The 23,518-nt window shown below is 38.2% G+C and overlaps 1 protein-coding gene across 1 annotated transcript in view; it reads left to right on the top strand.

Annotated features, from left to right (window-relative positions):
• Positions 1-23,518, top strand: part of COL5A2 (collagen type V alpha 2 chain) — a 184,311-nt gene that overhangs the window by 126,568 nt on the left and 34,225 nt on the right. Inside the window, exons 15-23 of the mRNA XM_087707986.1 lie at positions 1,753-1,797; positions 3,873-3,926; positions 4,769-4,813; positions 11,855-11,908; positions 17,014-17,112; positions 19,092-19,136; positions 19,224-19,322; positions 20,832-20,885; positions 22,523-22,630. Of these exons, the coding sequence (XP_087564112.1) occupies positions 1,753-1,797; positions 3,873-3,926; positions 4,769-4,813; positions 11,855-11,908; positions 17,014-17,112; positions 19,092-19,136; positions 19,224-19,322; positions 20,832-20,885; positions 22,523-22,630 (603 nt within the window). The remainder of the gene's footprint in view (positions 1-1,752; positions 1,798-3,872; positions 3,927-4,768; positions 4,814-11,854; positions 11,909-17,013; positions 17,113-19,091; positions 19,137-19,223; positions 19,323-20,831; positions 20,886-22,522; positions 22,631-23,518) is intronic.

Raw genomic sequence — 23,518 nt, forward strand, 5'->3', positions numbered from 1 at the left:
ATTTGGTACTTTTTTTTATTACCATGTAGTACAATAGTATTGTTCTATTGCTTCAACTTATTATGAGGTGCATTGTATACAAGAGCCGAGATGGCGCAGTGGGTAGAGTGCAGCACTACATGCCACTTCAGCTGACTGCTAGTTCAGCAGTTCAGCGGTTCAAATCTCACCGGCTCAGGGTTGACTCCATCCTTCCGAGGTGGGTAAAATGAGCACCCAGACTGTGGGGACGATACGCTGACTCTGTAAACCGCTTAGAGAGGGCTGAAAGCCCTATGAAGCGGTATATAAGTCTAACTGCTATTGCTATTGCTATTGCTATTGCTACTTTTAGAAAAGTTATGGAAGAAACCTTCACATTATGATGCATGACATGTTTGAAAAAAAAGTATATCCAAAATAATTATTATTCAGAAGTGGCATAAATCATGCATGCAGCTAAGTTTAGAGGCAAAAAAGAGACCCTGGTGTTATCATGTAGCTACTTACTTACTTATAGTAAGGGTAGAGAGGAAAAAAAACAAGTATTCACTAGAAGCCACTTAGAGTTGGTTGAAAAATGGATAACTATACAAGTAAATAATAAGTAGCCAGTCAGACAGGATCCTTGAGTTCTTTATGTTTAGCAATAGACAAAATGACAATATTCTGCATTATTGGTTTATTCAATAGAAGTAGTTCTAGGAGGGTTAAAATTGAATAAATATTCACTTTTGCTGACTTTTGGTGTTTCATGGATGGATTTAAATAAGCTCAATTCGTGCATATTGTTGCTTCTTCCTGATTTAGAAGAAAGTTTTAGTTTGATAGATTTACTTTATCCTTGTGTTAATTTAACTGCCTTCTTTAATCTAGATAAAGCCAGAAAGAACTATATGTTAAGAGTTTCATCAAAGTTTGCTTGTAGCTAGGTGACAAAAAATATATTGCAGAGAAACTTACAGAAGGATGCTCTCAACATTGCAAAGTTAGATGAAATTCACATATGAGAAATACTGGCAGAATGAGTGCACCTCAATTTTGCTTCCTTTCGTCCTATAGTTCATGGACCAGATGTAGCATTAAGAGCCATTTTCATCTGGTCCACAGCTGTCTAGCCTGTGGAATAACTAGGCTTTTAAAAAGTTTTCATTGGCAACAGTGGATACCTTTTAAAAATATAACCCTCCATTTGGGGAGAGAATTGGGATGGAATAAATTCCTGAGAAGAAGGAACCATCCCTTCTAAGATATTTAAATCTGTCCTCAAGAATCCCTCACTCTCACAAGGCAATCTAGTGTGAACAATACATTTCATGTATATATTAGAAAATGTCATTGATAGATCAGTAGAAGAAGAAGGAGAATCCATCAAAATGATATGAACAAACTTCACAAATATGTAATATTTTGCTTGGAATAATTTCCAACTATCTTCTGTTTGGAAGAATTTATATTTTACTGACAAATAAATTCAACACAAAAATAGTTTGTCGTGAAAGCGACTGCCTGCAAAGATACCTGGATGGAGGCTGAAAGGTGTAAACAGAAGCATTATGCTCAGTCCCACATTTGGCTAGACCAGGTTAGCCCTGATAGACTGGTCTCACTGGAAACCCCCCCCCAACACACTTCTATTTGGAATGTACATTACATTTTTATTTCATTATACGATGAGGGATTGTTGCAAGGTGTAAATTTTATTTTTGCTTTGTTGTTGAAATGTGGGTCCCTAAGTTTAAATAAACTATCTTTATTTCACTTAATGTATAGGGTGAATCAGGTCCACCAGGGCAGATGGGTGCAACAGGACCTATGGTGAGTGTATCATATTCATTATTCACAATTCTTTTCTTTCTTTTTCTTCCTGTAGGTTTTTTTATTACTCTATAAGTGTAGTTTTAGTCAAATTATTGAAGAAATATCTTAATTTTATTTCTTCATTCAGCTCTCTGGTTAGGTTTATCTTGTTTTAGACCCCAGGGTCATAAGATTAGTTGGGATGGCAATCTATACCAGCTGCCAGCTGCCATCCAAACTGTAAGAAAACTGAGCAAAGGGGTGATTTTTTTTAAAGGTGAAAAAAGTTATTTCCCACAGAAGCTATACTAGCAATTTATTTTCTACAGAGACAGTCAGCCAGATTGGACCTTGAAGTAGTAACTGAGAGAATGCAAGGATAATTTATTTTTGTTTTTTTAAAAAACAAAGACAACATAACTTGTTTTCCATATGCCAGAGGAAGAACTTTTTTTGAAGAGCCGAGGTGGCGCAGTGGTTAGGGTGCAGTACTGCAGGCCACTTCAGCTGACTGTTATCTGCAGTTCAGCGGTTCTAATCTCACCGGCTCAAGGTTGACTCAGCCTTCCATCCTTCCGAGGTGGCTGAAATGAGGACCCAGACTGTGGGGGCGATATGCTGACTCTGTAAACCGCTTAGAGAGGGCTGAAAGCCCTATGAAGCGGTATATAAGTCTAACTGCTATTGCTATTGCTTTTTTCTATGAACTCAAGTCTACCTCAGTTTCATCCATGATCATTATTGCTATAGGGCAAGGGCATCAAACTCGATTTCATTGGGGGCTGCAACAAGGTTGTGTTTGACCTCAGGGGCCTGGGGCGCAAAGGTGGGTTGCTGCCAGTTTGGCCCGGTTCAGCCAAACCGGTAGTGGAATTCATGTCCCCAAACCATTTACCTCACTGCTGCTGGGCCACTGCCATTTTGGATTTTAGTGACTGTGCATGCGCAGTTCAATGTAAATTGTTTTTATGCCTGCACCCAAAACAATTTACATTGAAGAGCGCATGCACATCTGCGCACGTTGCACATAGGTTGCAAACCAGTAGTAAAACTGGCAGCAGCCCACCCCTGCCAGGATGGGCATGGCCCGGATGTGTGACCAGCATGACATCACTTGTGTCAAGGGTGCCTGTGATGGCCTGAGCACTCTGCCAGCGAAAAAGGACTCCAGGGTCCCGTTTTCAGCTACAACAGCCTCCTGCAACCCTCTGCCAGTGAAAACGGCATTTGGGAGTGGTGGTGTACGAAACCCCCCAAGCTCAGTTTTTGCTGGCAGAGGGCTGCAGGAGGCTGTCATGGCTGAAAACAAAGCTTGGAATGGCTGCGCATGGCCTTCCCAAGCTTTGCTTTTTGCTGGCAGAGGCACTGCAGGCCAGTCCTTTGCTGTTTTCGGGGCAGCCCTGTGGGCCAGATCTAAGCACTTTGCAGGCCAGATTTGGCGCATGGGCCTTGAGTTTGAACCCCCTGCTATAGGGAAAGCAGATACATTATCTGATCTTATATTATGCCTCCATATTGTACTATAATTTTTAATGTAGTATACCTCTTCTGTTATCATTGACCTTAAATGGTGATTGACTCTGCTTTTCCCTGTATCTGCTCATTCTTTCACATTAATTGAATTTAACTGAAACTGGACATCATGATAGGATGATGATAGATTGTCTTACCCTTTATGCACCTGCCTAATAGTTAACAAATTGGAGATGCCATACTTGTTATACATTGCCTCAGAAGATTATTCTTTAGTGGAGGCACCTATTAACAAATTTTCTTTGCATCTTCCTAGCTTCTCCTTTCATAGAAAAAAACTGCACGACACAACATGTTTACTTCATAATACTTCTGTCTTATTTAAAAGATGTTTTAAATTCCATTTCCTGAACTGCTTGGGTGTGTCTGTATGTTTACCTCAGATTCACTGAACATTTATTCTTTTTATGCTGACTGCCCAGATAATATTTGTTTTGGGGTGGATAAAGGAAATAATCGGTCAGTCATAGCTAGAGTTGAGGAGAATTACAAGCAGATGATCTCCACTTCCTTTTAAACTCTGGAATAATATCTTTTTCTTTTGATATTATTGACTCCAGGGTCCCCGAGGGATGGCAGGAGAAAGAGGTCGAATTGGACCACAGGGCGTTCCAGTAAGTAACTGTTTTCTGTACAATAACATATACAAAGCCAGTGTAATTGTTGAACCAGCTTGTTAAACCATCCTCATTTAAATATATCTTTGCTTGCTCTTCACTTTAAATGTGATTTCTAGTTAATAGCTAATTTTGGAAACACTCAGTTTTGGCAATTGCACTAGAAAGCCACTAAAAAGCATTGGGAACTTCTAATGGCTTTTTAGACCCCTCATGTAGAAAGAGAACAGCAATTATCAGTTGAGACCTATATGTTAGTAGCAGCTGAAAATAACCTGAAACACATTAAAGACTGCTACTGTTCTGTTAAAAAAAATACTTTTCCCTGAAGCAGTTGAGAAAATAACAGGGGATGACTTTTCTATGCCAAGTTATTTCCAAGCAAATGTGCTTACAACTTCAGTCTTCCTTGCAAGAAGACTTTGTAATCAATCAGAAATCAACCTCTGTCTTGAGTGATGGAGCCCCTCTGTTCCTAATAGAAACTGGTGGCATATTTCTTTGATATCCCTTGTATCTATCAATGTCCCTTTGAAAATAGAGCCGAGGTGGTGCAGTGGTTAAATCCAGCACTGCAGGCTACTTCAGCTGACTGCAGTTCTGCAGTTCGGCTGTTCAAATCTCACCGGCTCAGGGTTGACTCAGCCTTCCATCCTTCCGAGGTGGGTAAAATGAGGACCCGGATTGTTGTTGGGGGCAATATGCTGACTCTGTAAACCGCTTAGAGAGGGCTGAAAGCCCTATGAAGCGGTATATAAGTCTAACTGGTATTGCTATTGCTAAAATCGTGGTCATATAATCAAACTTCTATCTTGTAACCTTATTTCTTTTTTTCTTAGGGAGCTCGTGGTTCGCATGGTATGCCTGGGAAACCAGGACCAGCGGTAAGTATTTCTTTGTTATCCTCATTCTCTTGATGTGAATTTGACAGATTTGCAGTTCATAATTTCATAATTTATTAAGATATTTTACAGAACCATGCTCTCAACAAAACAGTACCATTTACTATTGGTATTAGACTGAAAAACCTGGACTTCAGTATCCACTATGGTATTTATTGGGTAACATTGGGCTAGTTACTGTCTCCCAGTGCAAAGTATCTTATAGATTTGTGGTGGTGAAGAGGATAAAACCAATCCTTCCTTCCTTCCTTCCTTCCTTCCTTCCTTCCTTCCTTCCTTCCTTCCTTCCTTCCTTCCTTCCTCCTTCCTCCCTCCCTCCCTCCCTCCCTCCCTCCCTCCCTTCCTTCCTTCTTTCCTTTCCTCCCTTGCTCCCTCCCTCCCCTAGCTCCCTCCTTCCCTTTTTTGCTTTTGTTCAACCCCAAACATTAAATATGAGGAAATAATTTAATAAATACTACTTTAACTAATAAGTACCATAAATAACAACAACAGTGACAATGGATCACATTACACCTTGGGTGTGTGACAATAGTATTGAATATGTTGAAGAACCCTAAACTGCACTTACTCCACTACCATCTGTAAACACATGGAAACATATCTTAGATGTCCTTTAAATGTTCCTTTAAGGCTTTTTGTATAGGTAGTGGAGATTAGATATGAGGGCAAGACAGTTACCAAAGTTTTCAAAAAAAAAATGTAGAATTTTACATTTAATTTTTTTGTTCAGAAATGCAGAAAAGAAAGGAGGAAAGCTAAGTAACCACCTTATTTCTTGAATAAAGAGGACAGCAAACAAGCTGCTAACTACAGTTTATGGCAAAACAATTTCTAAGTGTGTTTAGTACTTGCACAAATAGTATCTTAGGTAAAAGTTGATGGGACTCCTTTGCAGGCATCAGGAACAGTTGACCAGGGTCAAAACCAATAACATGTTCATTCAACCTGGAATATTTATTTATTTACTTATTTATGAAGTAGCAGGAAAAGAAAGAGCCAATTTGATGTAGTTGTGAAGGTGCTGGCTTAGAAACCAGGAGACTGTGAGTTCTAGTCCAGCGCTAGGCATGAAAGATGGCTGGGTGCTTTTAAGGACAGTTATTCCCTCTTAGCCCAACCCACCTCAGAGGGTGGTGGTTGTGGGGGAAAAGAGGAGAACAGCTTTACCATTCACTAGTTACTTTCTGGAAATATTTAAACAAACTTAACTCATACATACAGTTGCTTCTTCCTGATGGAGAAGAATTGTTTAGTGGAATGTATTTACTTTACTCTTTATTCTTAATACAACCCACTTCTTCACTCTAGATAAATCCTCATAGGCCAGATGTAACATTAAGGGCTGTTTCCATCTGGCCCACAGCTGTCCAGTTGTCTAAAACAACTAGGCTTTTAAGACGTTTTTATTGGCAGCCGTGGACAATTTTTAAAGCCATAATTGCTGCGTGCAGGGAGACAGTTGGGGAAAAAAACATATCCCTAGGGAAGAAAGGACCTTCTCATGTATTGAAATTTCTCTTCAAGAAACACCCACCCCCACAAGGCAATTATGTCTTCAAATGTGAAACTCCCTGTACACTCAATTTCCTTTCCAAAATTTTCTCATCACGCCATAGTGAGGTGTCCTCAGTTGTTGCCAGTGGATAATTCTAAAAAGCTTGCTGACCAAAGGAATCCTTTCTGCATGAGCATGAGTGTGGGTGAACATGGGTGCATTGTGAGTGTTGTCATCATTGCATTGTAAGGACTGGATCCACTTTAGATGTAATATAGAGTTCAGACTGAATTTCAGATAACCAACATCAGAGAATCAACATCAACGTGGCAGCATTGGTGGCGTGTAACCATGGCCGAGCAGGCGTGGCAATGGATGCGCTCCCCTCTGAATGGCAGCCCGAGGGCTGACAACCAATAGAAAGCTTGCAAGTTAATATGATGGAAGCTGCATTTTTAAAAAAATTGTGGAACACTTTCAAGCAGCTGCTCAGCAAGCACCAAACTTAGAACTTTCTCCCCTCCTTTCTGCCTTCCAAGTTAATATGTTGTGGATTATGTCCAGAATGGATTTGATCAGGTTAATGAATCAGTAATGTTAACTTAACAGCTATTATTATATAGAATAGATTATTCTTTAGAGTAGAATAGGGTAGAGTAGAGTAGAATATTCTTGATTGGCCAAGTGTGATTGAACACACAAGAAATTTGACACCGGTGCATAAGCTCTCAGTGTGCATACAAACAACAAAATGATAAATCCTAGACCATAAATCTATGAGAAGAATCCAGTAGAAGAAAGTATACATTATGCATGAATTACTGTTAAAATAAGAGAATGGTTGGGAAATTTGAAGCAAAGGTAATTTGAACATAAGGAAACAGAACATCACAATAAAAAAAAATCAATTGCTTGATTTCCTGTGGCTTTTCTCTATTCCATCTTTTTTCTATTTCCTGATCTTTTCCCGACAGAAAATCCAATGGCCATTGGAATTGTCCAAATCTTCTTAAAGCTCCTAAGGAATCCCCCCCCCGCCCATCAAACTGACTTTGTGATGAATCACTGCAAATCTTGGACTTTTCCTAGATAGGTGTTTCTCAACCTTGACAACTTGAAAATGTGTGGGCTTCAGCTCCCAGAATTCTCCAGCATGGAATTCTGGGAGTTAGACATCGTCAAATTGCCAAGATTGAAAAATATTCTCCCAGATCTACTGTAGAGCCAAGGTGGCGCAGTGGTTAAATGCAGCACTGCAGGCTACTGCTAGATCAGCAGTTCAGCGGTTCAAATCTCACCGGCTCAGGGTTGACTCAGCCTTCCATCCTTCCGAGGTGGGTAAAATGAGGACCCAGATTGTTGTTGGGGGCAATATGCTGACTCTCTGTAAACCGCTTAGAGAGGGCTGAAAGCCCTATGAAGCGGTAGATAAGTCTACTGCTATTGCTATTGCTATTGTATTTCTCCATTGTGTCCAAGTTGTGCCCAGGAATTTTGGTCATGGCAGCACCCAGAGATGAAAAATGGATTTCATTGTTAATACAGTACACTAAAAAAAGCCTAATCAAACACTGCAGCCTATCCCTGCCGTGGATGTTAGCTGAATGTATGATTCATATGGTTGAAACATGCAACCAACATTAGCATTCAAGTCAGGCCTATCTTTAATCTTGCTTCAAGACGTATTCTTTTTGATGTGAAGGTGTGTAAATCTCAGTAGAAAAATGGTAAGATGTTCTTGATCTAGTTTAGGAATCTGTCCTGACTATAGGCCACAGGGTTCAACTAATGCACAGTAAAGTAAAGGTAAAGGTTCCCCTCGCACATATATGCTAGTTATTCCTGACTCTAGGGGGAGATGCTCATCTCCATTTCAAAGCCGAAGAGCCAGCGCTGTCCAAAGACATCTCTGTGGTCATGTGGCCGGCATGACCAAATCCCAAAGGCACATGGAACACTGTTACCCAACCCCCCCCCCCAAAGGTGGTTTCTATTTTTCTACTTGTATTTTTAATGTGTTTTCAAACTGTTAGGTTGGCAGAAGCTGGAACAAGTAATGGGGGCTTACTCTGTTACGTGGCACTAGGGATTCGAACCACTGAACTGCGACCTTTCGATCAACAAGCTTAGCATCTTAGCCACTGAGCCACCATGTTCTGCCTAATATGCAGTATTTTATCTAATTTGGCACCCAGTCGATTAAATTTGCCATGTTGTTTCTGTTTTCCATTTCTCTTTTGAGATGTCATCATTGTTGTTATCCCCCCAAATCCTTTGTCTTTCTGCAATTCCCCTTTGTGTGTGGATTGTGTTTTTTGCCTCCAACTTTCTAAAGGAAGACACAAATGACTAATCACTTGAAAGAAGATGAAATTTTGCAGGGATGCTTTGAATAAATTTCAATGCAAGGCTAGAAACCAAATAATTTTCCCATAGCCAATCATTTCTGGAACAGATCATTCTTCTTGATAAGATTGCCAGGAAACACATCCTTTACTCCGGACAATATTTTATACTGGAGAATGCATCTTGTTCTGCAAGAAGAACCCAGTCAGCCAAGGAAAAGGAAAAGAAATCACAGGGGACTGGTGAACATTTGAAAGGATTTGGAAAAGTTTATGATTGCAACACAACACTGTCCACAGATTGCTTAAGCAACTTATCTGTTCAGAATAGCCAAACACATAAAACGTATTATAAAACCCAAACAGAAATCTTTCCATTATTTGGAGGCCATAAGAATGGACCTATGGAACTACATAGGACTATTTGCCCCTGCTAAACATTCTGCTAAACAACTAATTCCTACAACACTGTCTATGCCATAGGATGTCAAACCACCTAATAGGGCTGTATTAGCTATTATCTTTTCATCTTTCCTATTACCTAATTATAGTCATATAACATTGTGGTTTGTATCTCATGATTTATGTGGATTGCCTTTATTTAGTATCTTATTATGATTTATGTTGTTTGTTTATTTAGTATCCTATGACTATCAATGAGTCTTGCATCATGATTTATGATGATTGTATTTTATGATTATAATTATGATCACTTATTGCTTGTATGGACACTGAGAGCTTATGCACCAGATAAAATATTCTAGGAATTATCCAGAGACAAAATCCAGAAGGATAAAATAAACAATGTAATCTAGAAAATCAACTGTAACCATTGTAATGAGTTCTACGTGGGACAAACATCACATCACTAAAAAACCAGGATCCACCAACACCGGCTGGCAGTCAAATGCCACGATCCCAAATCCTTAATCTAGTCCCACACCAACACCAAACAGCATCAGTTCAATTGGAGCAACACAAAAATCATCGACCACACTACCATCTGCCACGCTCATGAGTTCATATAAGCCTAGCACTCCACAAGCAATTTCATCAACAGACACATTGACTTTCAACCAGCCTACAAACTCCCCCGGATCCAAATCAACTGCACAGCCAACCAGAGAAAAGCACTGACCTTCAACCAATTCCATCACCAGCCGTTCACCTCCCAATGACCAACCCATCACAAGACCCATCACAAGACTCACTGATGACTCATAGCTGACCCATCACAAAGCCCTCATTTGACACACCCACATCTGAAGCTCTTATAAAAAGAAGAACACTGAAACTGACATTCCCTAAACTCTGCTGAAGATGTTACCTAGCCTGGTGATGAAATGTTCCTAAACCAATCCACAAGCTCGGAGAATGAACCTTTACCCTCATCCTACACCCGAGCTACAGATGTTTTCACTATGGCAATTCTATTATATTCTTTAAAAAAAGGATATTATTTTTTGTAGAAAAAAATGAATAGTGGAATAGACACTGTCAAATACTTATATTCAAGTTAAACTGGCTAGTATGTTGTACATGTTTGATTATTTTCCTTGGACTACATTGTCTTGGAGTGATATGCAGTTACAATAATTTCTTTTAATGTCTCTGATGTCCAATTCTTCATTCAAGACAACATGGAATGTGACATTTCATGTTACAACTCTACTCTGATCTTTGGACGGAACTTTGTAGCTGCTTTGCAAGCATTGAAGGGTACTAAAGTTGCCTCTCCGTAACTTGACTTGCACTGACATTCAAGCACCATAAAATTCAAAGTCACTAAGTCTATTTTGAGGAAGTGAAATATTTAAAGAGAATGGTCAATCAAATTCTGTCTCCTTTTAACTTGTATAGGGAAGGTATGGGTAGCCTCAGGTCAGAAATGGGTAACATTTCTGTTAGAATGCAGTATTACAGGCTACTTCTGCTGACTGCTGACTACCAGCAGTTCAGCAGTTCGATTCTCACCAGCCCAAGGTTGACTCAGCCTTTCATCCTTCCAAGGTCGGTAAAATGAGGAACCAGCTTTTTGGGGCCAATATGCTGACACTGTAAACGGCTTAGAGAGAGCCGTAAAAGCACTATGAAGCAGTATGTAATTCTAAGTGCTATTGCTATTGCTTTACGCTATCAAACTGTGTGATGGCATGCTGTAAACTGTTGTGAAATTTCCCCTTCAGGATTTCCCCCCTTAATATTCAGACTAACTGATTCATCTAATGCTTTCTTAGTTCTATGAAATTTTGCATTATAATCTGTGCCTTTGGGACTTTCACTTTCTTGAGATTAGTGAAGTTATATGGCCTTCACTGTTACTATCAGTATTATTTTACACAGCAGTGACAGTTTGTTATACTTAGGCAGAAAGCATTAATGTTCAAAATCTGTTGTCATTTGTTGTCATTCTGAGAGAAGAGGATTGGGGTAGATAAATCTGTCATTTTCACTTTCTTTTGCAATCATTAAAAAAAAATATCATATCTTTCTGTTTTGCCCCTAAATAAATGGGTGAATGTTGTCAAGTTCTTTTACAGAAATTAACAGGAAAAATGCTTACTTTCTTTCTTTATCATCCAAATTTGGAAGCTGCAGTAGTTCTCAAAATGGAATGCAACCAGGCTGTTCTCTCTGTGTGCCTGGTTGTTCAAAGATCAGAAATTGATCGGATAAAAGTAGGTGACAATCTTGATCCAATACTGCAGATATAATTGAATGCACAGATTCACAGAGTTAAATCGTTAGCAGAGAGATCTGTCAGTTTCACTTTGTCCCACATTAAAAAAGTCTTCCTTCCTTCCTTCCTTCCTTCCTTCCTTCCTTCCTTCCTTCCTTCCTTCCTTCCTTCCTTCCTTCATAAAGAAATGTGAAAAAAAGAATCCAATGAAAATGTTACCCACATCTGACCCGAGGCTAATCATTCCATGCACAGAACATTTCCTGGCATGAAACAATATACCATTCCATTCCATTGTTAAATATTAGTAATAAAATTATAGTCAAAATCTCACCATTAGTTTTCCAAAGGAAAGGTGTGCATGAAATAAGCATTTTATTTCTATATACTGGTGGTATGTTGCCCCTTAAATCTTCCTTTCACAATGAGAACTGTTTTAATTCATGCTCTTGCTAGAATATTTAGGGTATTTCTCATTGATGCTCAACATCTCTTCTTTATAGGGTCCTCTCGGTATAACTGGTTCATCAGGTTTTCCTGGCATACCTGGCATGAAGGTAAGTAGTTTTTTAAAAAAAATTATTAATCAGTGATGGAATGTACAGTTAGATGGTAGCCTTTGGTCAGCCTCATCTCAAGAACCATTCTCAAATGGACTGACTTAGTACCTGAATACAAAATCAACAGGAGATCCAAGCTAGAGACTTCTAAAAACTTACACAAGTTGATGGTGTATATTTTCAACATTGCTGCTAAGAAACAAACATATATAGGTCCATTTAGATATCAGGAACAGAGCTCAACTTGTAAGATACTTTATCTTCACACAACTGGTAAAAGAGCCAATTTGGGGTAGTGATTAAGGCATCAGGTTACAAAGCAGAAGATTGTGACTTCTAATCCCATTTTAGAGGCCAAGACAGGTGGGTAACCTTGGTTAGTTGCTCTCTCTCAGCCCTGGGAAATAGGCAAGGGGAAACCACTTCTGAAATCTTATCAAGAAAACTGCAGGAATTTGTCCATGCAGTCCCAAGGAGTCAACACTGACTCAAAGGGGGACACACATACTTGGACACATACCATAGTGAGAATGGCAGAAGGAAAGATGATCATAATTAAAGCCTCTTTATTTAGAAATTATTTCTCTGATGTTATGAACCATTCCACTGATTATTTGTTCGAACTATTAGGAAATTCCTCCTTAGTTCTAGGTTGGATCTTCCATTGATTAGTCTCCATCTGTTGCTTCTTCTACCAACTTTTAGTTGCTTTGCAGAATAGGTTGACCTTTCTTCTTTGGAGCATTCCCTTAGATATTGGAACACTGCTATCATCTCACCCCTAGTTCTTCTTTTTGTCAAACTAGACATATCCAATTCTTGCAACCATGAATTGTTTGACAGAATAGCAGAGTTGGAAGGGACCTTGGAAGTCTTCTGGTCCAACACCCTGCTCAGGCAGGAACGCCTATACCATTTCAGACAAATGGTTGTCCAATCTTTTCCGTAAAACTTCCAGTGTTGAAGCATTCACAGCTTCTGCAGGCAAGTTGTTCCACTGATTAATTGTTCTAACTGTCAGGAAAATCTGCTTAGTTCTAGGTTGGTTCTCTCCTTGATTAGTTTCCATCCACTGCTTCTTGTCCTGCCTTCTGGTGCCTTCGAGTATAGATGGACTCCCTCTTCTTTGTGGCAACTCCTGAGTTATTGGAACACTGCTATCATGTCACCCCAGTTCTTCTTTTCATTAAACTAGACATGAAAAGAAGGAGTTTGGGTAACATGATAGCAGTTTATCACATTCAGATTTTGGGAAAAAAAGGAATAAACTCTACCAGGGACTCCAATTTTAAGAACATGTAGAAATGAATGAATTGACAGAACCCTTGGTTAATTTATTTCTCATTATCTAGGTCTGGATTGATTCTCCTGCTTGCTAGGATTTTGATTTTTTTTTTTTTGGAAAGAATCAACATTATAGAAAGACTACACATTCTGCTTTATTTCTAAAATTACAGATCCAAACAAGAGTTTAGTACCAGTTTCTGAAACTTGGCTTGTACTGTACTGATTAAATCTCAGTTCAGACAAAATTCTGTTTGCTTAGCAGTTACTTTATTAGCCCTGAGACCCCAACTAGCCTATCACTATTGCAGACGTTTTCATTAGTAGGATGAGAAGCCAAGCAGGAGATATTAGCATGCCAAAAATAGTATTGTTTTGTGAGCCTATTGCCCTAAAGTCCCCACTTAAAAGACCACTGCAAAAAGTTTGTTAGTCAAGTATTTTGTTGCAGCTCCAGATGTGGATGGATGTAATTTGAAATGGGAGATGGGAGTGAACCAAGGACAAGCAAGTATATTGCATGTACATCCAGTTATGAAGTGAAGAGGCCTGTTTCTGAGATAATCACGTAGAGCTAATCAGTTAGATGAAATAAACTCAACTTTACTTCCCAATATATTCTTTTAACATTTTTTTTTTACTATTGTGAATGTGATGTTACTTATTTGCACAGATCTGGTTGCAACATCCCTTAGGAAGCTGAAACAGCTGGAAATGCAATCTATTTACAGCAAATGGATGTTGGCACTGCTCCTTGGATTCGGTGCCACAGAATAATAAACAGCAGACAAGCTGAGAACAGCCAGAATTTATTACTCATTTATATGGTGTCATTAACTGTCTATTTCTCATGCAGTGTTAATGCTTCTCCTCCCAGCTGCAATGGCTAAACAAAATTGAGAAGAGAGGTTACTTAGTGTAAAGAATTGGAATAGGAAAAAATATTCCCTGTCTTTGACACTGGAAGACCTTTCATGGGTTGGCACTGCAGTTCCCAAAATTTCCAGTCAGGGGTGCTGCTAGCTGAGAATTTGGGGAGTTATTGGCCTCACAAGTTTGAAAGTGGAAGTTGGGAAAAACTGCCCTAAATAAATTGTCTTATTTAACAGGTTTCTTTAGATGCTCTTGAATACTAGTAGCTGAGTATTCTCCGTTTCACTCGATGGGATTTTTGCGTGGAAGAGAGTGAAGTTAGGGTTGCTGTCTTCTCTTTTCAAAAGTAATTTTTCTCCTGTGGATGGGGAAAGTGTGTGCTGTAATAAAGTACAGGTAGTCCTCAACTTACAACAGTTCTTTTAGTGACCTTTCAGAGTTACATCAGCATTGAAAAAGTGACTTATCACTGTTGCAGCATCCCCATGGTCACATCATCAAAATTCAGATGTTTGGCAACTGATTCACATTAATGACGGTTCTGTTGTTCCAGCGCCATGTGATCAGCTTTTGCAACCTTCTGACAAGGAAAGTCAATGGGGAAGCCAGTTTCACTTAATAACCATGTTATTAACTTAACAACAGTAATGATTCCCTTAACAACTGTGGCAAGAAAAGTCATAAAATAGGACATAACTCACTTAACAAATATCTCACTTAACGACAGAAATTGTGGTCGGAAGTCGAGGACCACCTGTATTGTGTACAGATTTGCTATGCTGTGTTGTGTCTACTCCTTGCAGAGTACAGAACCTCACATTGAGCATAACAAACTGTTGTGATAGAAAAGGCAACCTGGCTGTTATCTAGACTACTGTTTCTCAACCTCAGAAATTTTAAGACACGTGGACTTCAACTCTTGGAATTTGGGAATGCTGACAGGGGAATTCTGGGAGTTGAAGTCCACATATCTTAAATTTAACAAGGTTGAGAAGCCCTGAAATAGGCCAAGGCAGTGTCATACAGTTGAGGTTCCTCCATTAGATCTAGGAAATGTTAGTTGGTCTTGAAAATCAAAGTCAGCTCTTGTTAGAAACAGATAGGAAGAACACAAGAAAACTACAGGGTTATAGAGTGGATAAGGAAGTTTTTTTTTAATTAAAAAAGGGAGGAAAGAAATGTAAATCACTTTTGTATTCTTACCAAGGAAACAATGTGTTTATGGAGTCACCAAAAGTTGAGCTTTGACCTGGAGGAGACTAGCATTTGTGCTGTAAAGCATTTTTCTGAGAATGTACAATGAAAAATGAGACTATAGCCATAACTTCTTCCAGATTGTGTTTTGCACTATTTTTGATTATTAAAGAAGACCCCTGAGTAAAGCAGGCTGTAAGATGAGCTGAGGAGAAACTTTTGTTTCATTCTTCCTTGCTGCCTCTGAGAATTTTTAAGGGCTAAATTTCTGAGGCAAATTTCTGGTAATAGTGGTAGGATTTGGTCACTTATATCATGTAGTTAAAGTTCTTGGATTTGCTTTCAATTATTTTTATGTCCCTTGTCCTAGACATTCTTTATGTCTGTTATGTGAAGGAAAGAAGTACAAATGTATTTTTGTGGAATAGTGTAATAATAGTTGTTTTCTGTGCCTTGAAATGATGAAAACCTATGCAACATAACAAGCATTAGTTAAGCATGGCCTTGGAGAGAAAGGATAAAACTAATCAGTCCAATAGATGCATTATGTATTTACAGTTGACAGTTTTCACTTAATTGCCAATGCTGTAATTCAGTGAATCAAACAATTTCTTTAAACATGTATAATAAAGTAAGCCCAAAATTTAACAGGACATGGCATGACTTTCCTTTTTTTTTTTTAAATTGGAGGCAAGTCCCTCAGTTTTACAGATCAGTAGAATGATATTTAATTATATTAACAATTGCCATAAACATCCATAATATCCTATATCCAATTTATTTATTAATTGCATCTGATTAACATGATTTGTATATGAATACAGTAGATAGAGCCTTACGTGGCTCCCAGTTTTGTAGCTCCAGGAATCTTTCAATATCATCATGCCAAACTTTTATTGTAAAACACTGAATAGCAAAGCAGTTTTTATATGTTTTTTTTTAAAACCAAACAGTGCCTAATTACAATGTCTCCAATGGGTTTCTCATGCCTATTTTAATTAGACAAATTACCATGCAAAGGTCATTCTTCAAAAAGAGCCATCAGTTCTATCTCAGCTTCCTCCCACCCTTGTGATTATGGTGTCACATATCCTCCCTGTGGTCTTTAGCAGCCAAAATAAATAAATAAAAGAAAGAAAGAGTGTAAAGTGATGATGATGAAGAGGAGGAGGAGATGAGGAAGAGAAGGTAGCAACTACATTTAACCATAAAATAGTTGTTTGTCTATTACACTAATTTCACGAAAGACTATTTATCTCATTGTATAAGGAAAAGCCTTGAATTCACCTTTTCAAAAGTCACATGATTTTATAAAACAACAAAACAAAACAGTTCAACAGAAAATGAAAAATAATTTTAGTATTTTTTTAAAAAATCCCACCTAATATGGTGAATTCACAGACTAGATGTGAGCCTGCATGAATTTTTGATCAGATTGTGTGATGGGGCTGAAGACACTTTATTTCTGTGCCTAATAAACAAAATGGGAACCCATAATTTCTTAAATAAAATCCAGATAGACTTGATACTGCATTAGCACCAGGGTAAGATTGTATATCACACTTAGAATTACTTAGGCAATTCAGATAACTATGAGGAACAGCTAGGAGGTGGAACTCTATGCCATTATGTCAATTCTAAGTCTAAATAAGCACTTCTTTTAAAAAGAAAAGCACCTTCAGTTAATGAGAGGCTTAATGGTCAGTATTAATATTGCATTTTCTACTTTCTTTTTCAATGTGAAACTTCAGGGTGAAGCTGGTCCCACAGGTGCACGTGGCCCAGAAGGTCCTCAAGGACCAAGAGGAGAAACGGGCGCCCCTGGTCCCCCAGGATTATTTGGTCTTCCTGTAAGTTTTTCAAACTGTCATAAATTATGTTTGGAGCTATTCATCCCTGACTGGTTGCTAGGCATCATCCATAAAAGCACAGAGATAGAAGTACAGCATGCAAATGGAAAATTGCCTTCACAAAAAAGAATACGGAGAATAATTCACACAAAACCTGAAATGGATTGCAAAAAAGAAAGAAAGAGAGTTGGTTGTAATCACATAAACTGAAGCACCAGTTATAAAAGAGATCGCTTAGCATATCCCAGTTCTTGATATAACAGGGGATATCGTCTTCTGTGTCTAGTCACAGTGTCAAGGTAGTCAGAAAATGCTTAAAAGTTAAAAAAAATCTACTTTTGCAATATGTAGCTTAAAGCAATGGTACAATGATTTCTTTGCTTAGGATAGTCAGATATATGTGTATTGGCTGGAAAATTATACATCAGCCAATATGTGTTTTCTTTGTATCTTTCCATCCTATATGCTTTTTCATGATACTTTCCATATGGATGCATTTTGATATGGTTTATTTTCTGCTTGGAGCTAAATCACAAATTCTAGAGAAATAGGGAATCTGAAGGATAAGTATTCTGATCCAAATTGCTGTGCGCACAAGTATGAAATAGGTCAGTTTATTTAAAAATGTAGACCAGATGAAATTTTCTGACGTTCTTTCACCTTGTAGGAATTGCTTGAAAGTTACAGTTTTCCAAAAATCTGTAAGAGTTCCCCAGAATAGGCAAGTTCCAAAAGCCTGAAACTGCTTGCATTTCGGTTGGGAAACATCTTAAGACATTAAGACATCTCGGTGGCGCAGTGGTTAAATGCAGCACTGCAGGCTACTTCAGCTGACTGCAGTTCTGCAGTTAGGCTGTTCAAATCTCACCGGCTCAGGGTTGACTCAGCCTTCCATCCTTCCGAGGTGGGTAAAATGAGGACCCGGATTGTTGGGGGCAATATGCTGACTCTGTAAACCGCTTAGAGAGGGCTGAAAGCCCTATGAAGCGGTATATAAGTCTAACTGCTATTGCTATTGCTATCTAGATATTTTAAACACCTACTTTACAAGTAGTCCTTGCTTACCAACAGCCTAGTGATTGTTTGGTTACAATGGAACCCAAAGAAGGTATTGACTGCCTTCATTAGTTCTGACACACACACACCCTTGTATTTTGGGCATTCAGCAACCCGCCTCATTTAGAGATGTTTGCAGCATCTTATGGTCAGATGTTCATAATTTACATTTTATTTTTCCAGATAGCAGCAATCACTTCCATTTGCCAACAAAAAACAACAACACTTATTGTGTTTTCTCTACAGTCACCATATTCACTGCCACAAAAAACTGCCACAATTAGTGTATGTTATGACCATAATTGCAGGGTCAATTAAGGTCACAAGTCAAGAACTACTTGTATCCCTTAAAGCATCTTATCTGAAAGATGTACCCTTACCTACTTACCTTTGAGAACGTATTTCTTCAATATGTATGCAAAGCTTGTTTGTTGTATTTAATTCTTATTACTTCTTTTATGAAAGTTTCAAGCAAATAGCACCTTTAATTCATATTTCAGTGGAAAATATAACAGGTTTTGTGGCACCTTAATGTTTAAGCATTTTTCTGATGAAACTTTTTCGAAGTCTATCCCATAAGAAATTATTTAATAATAAATTTGTTCCTCTTTAACTGAGCTTGAATAACTGAAGCTGGGTCAGAATCTTAAAGATCCTTAATATTTTTAGTACACGGTTTTAGGGTAGTTGCCTATGGAAAGGATAGATATACACAAAATTCTAGACTCTGACTAACTGGAATTGATATGAAACAGCTGCCTCCAATCTATATTGTTCAGAAATTAAATCACTTGATACATAAGAACTTGACATTTGCATGTGATATTTCAGTCAAATTGGTACATAGGAATAGCCATGTTTGATGAAATTGTATTAATATTAATACAATTGTATTAATACGTATCTGATTTGTGCTGTTTCAGGGTGCTTTAGGTACAGATGGTTCCACAGGTACAAAAGGACCTTCAGTAAGTAATTGACTTAAGCAAATACACATTTTAAGGCTTTATATTCCATGCCATGGACATTGTTGACCACATCCATGTATCTCACAGGGATCTCCAGGAACTTCAGGTCCTCATGGCTTACCAGGTCCACCTGGTTCTCCGGGACCACAAGGCAACACAGGTCCTCCTGGCATTCGAGGACAAATGGTAATGATTTGAAAAATCAGAAATGGTAAAATTTTGCATTTAGTGCACGTTTAATTTATTTTGGGTTTTATAACCCACCATAATCGTGACAGTCAACAACAGCGTTGAAGCACCCATGGTAATAACACAATTAAAACCTGGTGGTAATTGTACAAAAACAAGGTAACAATAGTAAAATTACTGGAACAATATGTCCCAAGGGTTATTTTCCAAAAGGAAACGGAACTTTCTTGAACATTTTTTGAAAATGTTCCGCTTCTCATCCAAGAAGCTTCTTCATGAGGAACTGAAGAAGCTTCTTGGATAAAAAGCAAAATAGTAAAAAAGAAAAAAAAACCAACAAAGTCCAGGTGTCTTTTGGAAAATAACCTTTGGGATAACTGTGACCTGGATGACTGAGAATCTCCATAGACTCCTAGAACAATAAATAAAAGTGTGTAGTCCTGATATTATATGGCTATAGAGGCTTTCCTTTGCTAAAGAAACAGGCTCTTTCACAAATTTTTGAATAGTTTCAAAGGAGTTAAACGTACAGCCTATTAACAACTTTAAAATACTGTAATATCCAGAATGTTGCTCTGAATCACATTGTGTGATTTAGCATCCAAGAGCAGCTGCTCACAAAGTGAAAAACTCGTTTTCTGGCACAAATGTCAGTTCTCAGTTGACTTGCTAGCTTGTTTATTATTTACATTTTGATTTATGTTCCATCTTCCTGCAAATGTGGCCCTCAAGAGAGTTAGTAATCTAAACTGAATTCTTTTTAACAGTAACTTTCAGAACAACAGACTAAGAGTAGGTCTATGTATTAGAACAATCGCATGACTTAGGGAAATATTTTCTATAACTTGCAAGCCACCAGGTGCTCATGAGCTTGAGGCTGGAAATTTGAAGCAAATTTAAGGGAGCCTCTTCTATAGATACCGTGTTTCCTTGAAAATTAGACAGGGTCTTATTTTCTTTTGACCCCTGAAATAAGCACTTGGCCTTATTTTCGGGGAGGTCTTATTATTTTTGAGGTGCAGGAGGCGGCGAGAGTGGTCACCTCATGGCTGCTGCTGTGTTGCAATATTTTCAGGGAGGGCTTATTTTGGGGGGAGGGCTTACTTTAGTGCATGTGCTCAAAAGCCCGACTGGGCTTATTATCCGGGGAGGTCTTATTTTGGGGGAAACAGGGTAGTAGTGACTGAATAATTTGATACTGAGATTTGATACTGAGATGAGCAATATTTTGAATATGAAAACCAATATTTTAAACTTTTAATATTTAGCTATTGCAGACAACAATCCATATCTGTTTACACAGAGCAAGACTGACATATCTGCATATGATTATAATATTATTCAACATATGATGTAGATTATACCATGGTCTATATGCTGAAGAAACCATGAATTTGGCCTATATTAATAAATTTTGAACAAGACATGGATTCACAAAACATGTTGTAGTTTCCTGTCACTTTGAATAACCCAGATCATTATTCTAATGGTGATACTTGTTTTCAGGGAGATCCTGGTGTTCCAGGTTTCAAAGGAGAAGCTGGGCCCAAAGGAGAGCCAGTAAGTTTTCAAAATATATTCTCTAGAAACCATCTTTAAAATGTTTCTTTACAAAATAATATGCATGTTTTTTCTGTTATTCAGTTCTGTCCTTCATGTGTCACAAACTTTATGGTTTTCCCCCTCATTATTAATTATTTATTAATACTTATTAGAGCTCTAGAGGGACACAGTGGCTCAGTGGCTAAGACATTGAGCTTATTGATCAGAAAGGTCGGCTGTTCAAATCCCTAGCGCTGCATAACAGAGTGAGCTCCCGTCACTTGTCCCAGCTTCTGTCAACCTAGCAGTTTGAAAGCATGTAAAAATGCAAGTAGAAAAATAGGGACCACCTTTGCTGGGAAGGTAACAGCATTCTATTTGCCTTTGGCATTTAGTCATGCTGGCCACATGACCACAGAAATGTCTTTGGACAGTGCTGGCTCTTGGGCTTTGAAACAGAGATGAGCATCACCCCCTAGAGTCAGGAACAACTAGCACATATGTGCAAGGGAAACTTTTACCTTTATGAGCCAAGGTGGCGCAGTGGTTAAATGCAGCACTGCAGGCTACTGCTAGATCAGCAGGTCAGCGGTTCAAATCTCACCGGCTCAGGGTTGACTCAGCCTTCCATCCTTCCGAGGTGGGTAAAATGAGGACCCAGATTGTTGGGGGCAATATGCTGACTCTCTGTAAACCGCTTAGAGAGGCCTGAAAGGCCTATGAAGCGGTATATAAGTCTACTGCTATTTATCTTTATTAGAACTATAGGTTTCTCAGGGTGACAAAAAAAGCAATCCACCCCCCCCCCCATTTTTTCTACAACTTGTGAAGTAGTTTGAGCAGCGGGATAAGTGAGTGGTTCAAAATCCTCTAGTAACTTTCTGTGCCTGAAGCTGGATTTTAATATGACTCTCCCTGATCTTAGTTGCAAACTTTAAATATTAATTGTGCGGTTCCATTGACTTCTTCATATTGCAGAGGAACACAATTTTTCATTTTAAGTAAATCAAATGAAACTTAAAGTTTCTTTTTTCTCTTTAAACTTTTATTTGATTTAAAGGGGTGATTTGAACAAATATTTTAAAAAACACAAACAAAATAATTCTTCCTTTCTTGGGAAAATACGTGGTAATATAACGAAGGAGTGATCATAATTTCCCACTTTCTGTGCAATAAGGTACAATTGATTGGTAACAATGTTTAAAGGACATGTCCACATGACATTACTGCTGTCTCATCTGCAAACTGCTGTGGAGGTAAACTAGAGTTGTTTATATCTATTTCATAAATATCTACAATATTAGACTATTCATATTCACCTAATAAACTATTTGTCAAGGTCAACCCTTAACTAGTTCAATTAGTATTTACTATTCAATCATTCAGTTAATATTGAAAACTAATTGCAGAATTAATTTCTACTAATGCAATTTGGCCTGTTTCTAGAACAGTTATATTTTTGGAATATACACAAGCAAAAAAACCAACAACATTAAAACATTTCTGTTTGCAGAAATGATATATTTTTCAAAACCTTCTTCAAGAAATATAATTGGATTTGAAATGAGGCATCTGTATTTTTCTTGTGTCAATGGCAGCATGATTAAATGATGGTTTTGTTCATTTTCTTTATAAGTGCAAATGTTTTTCACTAGGGTCCCCATGGCCTCCAAGGACCAATTGGACCTATGGGTGAAGAAGGGAAAAGAGGTCTTCGTGGTGATCCAGGATCAGTTGGTATTCCTGGAACTGTTGGAGAAAGGGTAAGAATAATAAGGAAAAAAATCTCAGTAGTTTACTGGTAAGCTATCTTCGGAATAGCCCTGTTTAGTTTGCATTGAAAATAGAATATCTAAAAGAAGTCAAACTATGGTGGCAAACAATGGTTGTCAGAGGTGATATTCAGCAGGTTCTGACCAGTTCTGGACAACCGGTAGCAGAAATTTTGAGTAGTTCGGCGAACCGGTAAATGCTACCTCTAACTGGCCCTGCTCCCATCTATTCTCTGCCGCCTGAATCCCAGCTGATCGGGATGGAATGGGGATTTTGCAGTAACTTTCCCCTAGAGTGGGGAGGGAATTGAGATTTTACAGTATCCTTCCTCTGGAATGGGGTGGAAATAAAGATTTTACGGTATCCTTCCCCTGCCACGCCTACCAAGCCATGCCACGCCCACCAAGCCACACCCACAGAACTGGTAATAAAAAGTTTTGAATCCCACCACTGGTTTAGATCTTGTCTTTAGTCCTTTCAAAGGAAAGTGGTGCTATATTTCTAACTCGTTGCTATTCTAGTTTGTTGCTTTGCAGAAAAATCTTATCAGATTTTTAAAAAGGCATTATCTTTACTTCAAGAGTAAAGAAAAAATAGCATATTTCACTTTTCCATTTTTTCGATAATTCATCACAAGGAAAAAAAAGTTTTAGAATAATTTGGATCCAATTAGCAACTTCCTCCAATGACAATCCAAAAACTCTTGCTAGAGTCAGTAACATTTGAACTAATACCATAGGATCTGAACTTCCTTGAGTGATTCAAATGAGTTTTTATAGTGAAAAATATTATATAAAGTTCAGAAGAGCAAAACAATTTTAAATAATGGACATATGGGACACTTGGTCTGATATGGTCAAGTCATATCAATATTATAA

The sequence above is a fragment of the Thamnophis sirtalis genome, unplaced genomic scaffold (assembly GCF_051295495.1).
Source record: "Thamnophis sirtalis isolate CommonGarterSnake01/CBP01778 unplaced genomic scaffold, rThaSir2_p1.2 scaffold_1, whole genome shotgun sequence".
Taxonomy (NCBI): Eukaryota; Metazoa; Chordata; class Lepidosauria; order Squamata; family Natricidae; genus Thamnophis; species Thamnophis sirtalis.